At 29.0% G+C, this 3,993-nt stretch overlaps 1 protein-coding gene across 1 annotated transcript in view; it reads right to left on the bottom strand.

Moving 5' to 3' along the window:
* Positions 1-254: 254 nt before the first annotated feature.
* The window catches only part of LOC102680938 (protein obstructor-E-like), a 6,469-nt gene continuing 2,730 nt past the window's right edge, over positions 255-3,993 (bottom strand). Inside the window, exons 3-5 of the mRNA XM_006614119.1 lie at positions 2,158-2,425; positions 703-837; positions 255-613 (exon numbers count right to left, since the gene is read on the bottom strand). Coding sequence (XP_006614182.1) covers positions 595-613; positions 703-837; positions 2,158-2,425 — 422 coding nt within the window. The 3' untranslated portion in view covers positions 255-594. The remainder of the gene's footprint in view (positions 614-702; positions 838-2,157; positions 2,426-3,993) is intronic.

Below are 3,993 nucleotides of genomic sequence, written 5' to 3'. Positions count from 1 at the left end.
TTTAAGTTAAAAAAAAAAAAAAAAAAAAAAAAAAGGATAAATAGGTAAATCGTATGGAAATCACGTTTATATTCTTTTATTATTGTTATTATTAAGTAACTCTCTCTCTTTTTCTCTTTCTCTCTCTCTCTCTCTCACCACCACCCCCGAAATGTAAATAATTCTCTCTCTTAGCCATTCTCACTCTATTATCTCGCCTTAATTATAAGTAATATCAAAACGTTCACACTTGTACGAATGTAGACTCGTTGAAATAAAGTGTACGTTGTATATTTTTTTGTACACGCGTCCACGTTTTTATTCGAATACTCGTTGTACACATCGTTGTTCTTGTACCAACTTTTTCCTTTTCACTTAGAATATACGAATAAATTTTTGCGAATAAATTATTATAGAAAAATGACTTTTCATAATTACAAGGAGAATAATCAATAATTGGACGGTTGGATTACAACAATAGATGATCAAATTTAAAGGAAACGATGAGTGTATCCGGTTTCCTTTTTAAATTGATAAAAAATTAAATTATTCTTAATTATTTTTAACATTGACGATGATTCCAGAAAACTTGCAGAATTCGGCGACCAATGTAATTTAAAGATTGTTATTGGCACTGAAACAGAGAGAAGAAGATAATTCTTGTACAATTCTATTTCTTCGTTTTTCTTAAAATAAAAAAAAAAAAAATAAAAGGGGCGTTACCAGTGGGGCAATTCATCAGGATCCAGACAGCTCAGGCTCACGGAATCGAAGAGTTTTCCATCACCGCAGGTAAGTAAACGTGGATGGCCATCAACGCAGGTGATCAATCTTCCACAATCTCCGGGTACGGGGAATCTAAAAAAAAATTAAATATTTTTATACAAATTCTGAATGCTATGAAATTTATATTATTTAAATTATCCAAATATATATTCTTTGTAAAACACTTATAATTTTAAAATATCACATTTAAAATTAAAATTGAACATTACATTGAGTAAAAAAAGATGTATTGTTTACTTATCGTGCTTTTTAAAAGTTACGTCGCATGTACATTTTATCGCGATTGTAATACAAGCAGAGAAAGAAACGACGAAACTGTATAATCGTAAAACACGTGTCATCTCTCAGCGGGTGTTCTTCGATTCATCCCTTCGAGGAGGCCGGGGTAGACCGGTTTTTAATTTACCCACCGGATGTATAACCAGTGGTCATACAATATTTAAGAACTTGAAACTGAAACTTCTTTTAGAAATGACGCGCAAGTAATTCCCTTTAATTGTATATCTCTTTCAGGTAACATCGAATAAAAAAAAGATTTCGAAACGTGCATTTAAAAATGAAATAAAAACACTGAAATATTTCTCTTTGAAAAAATTGGAATAATAGAAGAACAGATTTAATTTACAATTAAAATCGCAAGCTTAGAAAATTTTTACTAATCATTCGTATTTTTATAGTCAGTGATGAGCAAAATTTAATAATTGAAGTTACGAATAAAATTGGATAGATTAATTCAATAATTTATATTATTGTTCGAAACGGAATAATAATCGCAAATAATTATAATCAAATGGCTTGAGATTATATGAAAAGAGGATCGATTGTAATAGCAATGAATAAATGTTATTTAAGCATTTTAATAAGTAATTACTTAAAATAACTTTATTCGAAATTCTTAACTAGTCACTTTTTCAACAGGTTAATGTCTAACTTTAACTATAGTTGACCTTTTCTTCAATGCTTTGAATAATAAATTATTCAAGTAACTTATTCAAGTAATATAATCGTTTCGAATAAATTTTAGATAATTATTTATGAAAATACTTATGAATAACTCGTAGCTATTATAGTTTAACTCTTTGCATAATTTTGCCCGTTTTTCATTACTTAGTTTTGTACAACTTCGTTTAACTTCAATCGTTAAAATCTTGCCCATCTCTGTTATATAAACTCGTCAACTTTTTTAAGCTTCGTCACGTTTGAAATACGATTGCCATTTGATTCATTTCAAGAGAAACAGATACACCGTTCTTACTTAACCTAACCTAACTTAACCTAATCCACCCATTGTTCTTATTCATCGAACATCGCCCACGCGTATCCGTTATAATCGAATATGAATTTACGAATGATTCACGAATAATTCTCCGTTTCATTGTTTGAAAAATTTACCTTGGGTAGGGCCAGAACTTGGCGGCAGCGCTGTGGGAAGGCACTTTGTGAGGACACTTGAAACCGACTATTTCCTCCGGATTGCAGTAGGGCAACAGTTGATCGGGCCAGACGCAATTGTGACTCTTCGCGTCGTAAACCAATCCTGCGTCGCAATGATCCTCGTTGGGATGGCCATGGGCGCATCTGATATAGGTGGTGCTGCAGGCATCGCTCACAGGGTAAAGACCGAATTGATATTCGCATCCAGGACTGCTGATCGGTGTCACTGAAAAATAATGTAATTTGTTTTTTTTTTGTTCCTTATTGCAAATTCATTCTCGTTCAAAGCGAAAGGAATATAAGGATATGTCTTCTATTCGATATAGATATTTTAACTAGGAAAAAATTAGTGATGATAGATGTGTATGATTTTTATCGATTGAGAGAAAAGTTTTATATAAATAGAATTTCTGAAGTGAAGATAAATAAAGTATCGTATATTTATTTTGAAAAATATATATATATATAATTATTTAAAGAAGATTAAAATACAATATATGTATATTATATCATAAATTACAAATAAGAAAATATATCATGCATTTATTGCAAAGAAAAATTGAAACGTAATATCAAACATATATGCGACACGTGATAGGGAAACAATTAATCAAATGATAATTTCTTGTTCACGTATTTGATTAAAAACAAGTTTGTTAAATAATAATTGTCAAGTGAAAATAAAATTCTTGAAAGTAAAAGTGATCGTTGATTATATTTTAAAAAAACAAATCGTTTTACCAAACAGGTATACACAAAAAAGTATGTCGCAATAACGTTGCTGAACGCAATTTACTTGACGGCAAGTCTTTATAACGAATGGCATTGACGCGACCCAGTAAAACGCCATAAACATTATAAAATTTCTTCCTCTATACGACTTTTACTGTACAAATTTTTTATATCTCTCTATATTTCCTCTCAAATAATGATGGGCAAAATTTAATAGTTGAAATTACGAATAAAGTTATTTCGATAAGTTAAATAGTTTCAATAATTTATTGTTCAAAACATAATGGTGAGATTATATGAAAAGCGGATCGACTATAATAGCTATGAGTAAACGTTATTCAAGCATTTTAATAAATAATTACTCAAAGTAACTTTATTCGAAATTTTTAACTAGTTACTTTTTGAATAGGTTAATGCCCAACTTTATTTTCAAATGATAAAATTGTTATCGTATATAATGTTTTTTTTTTGATGATTTATCGCGAGAAGTAATCGAATAATGCATTGAATAATTCGAATAAAAATCAATTTTGCAAAATTCTATATCGAAAAAAAGTTTTTTAAAAATTTATCTTAGAATAATGCCAATATAATTATTAACATTATAATATATCTTCCAAAGAATTTTTTTATTTACCACCAAATATAACTTAAAATTAATTAATTCTTTTTATCTTCTTCTAAACAATTTTCAAAATAATATTATTTTACAAAACTCAAAGCTATTGATTATATAAAATGTCTATAAAAATACAAAATTAACTGGAAATATTTCTGGAGTAATTTCAACCAATATTCTCCTTTGCAAGAAAATTCATTAGGGCGTTATTAACGAACGTTTTAACAAAAAAACGCAGACCAATCACGAAACGCGTAGTCTAGTCGAGCCGCGACGGTAGTGTTGGATATATACCGCCGACGAGCACGAACAAATCCAAATAATATATATTGAAAAAAGTGTTTGAATATAATATAAATATTTTTTTATCGATAAAAAATTATATTTCATTATCATCTCACGAACAATGAATAAATTATGATACTCAATATATGTTGCTTAGA

Source organism: Apis dorsata, unplaced genomic scaffold (assembly GCF_000469605.1).
Source record: "Apis dorsata unplaced genomic scaffold, Apis dorsata 1.3 scaffold_170, whole genome shotgun sequence".
Classification (NCBI taxonomy): domain Eukaryota; kingdom Metazoa; phylum Arthropoda; class Insecta; order Hymenoptera; family Apidae; genus Apis; species Apis dorsata.
Note: the sequence above shows the minus strand (reverse complement) of the source record. Positions and strands in the feature narration are given on the sequence as shown.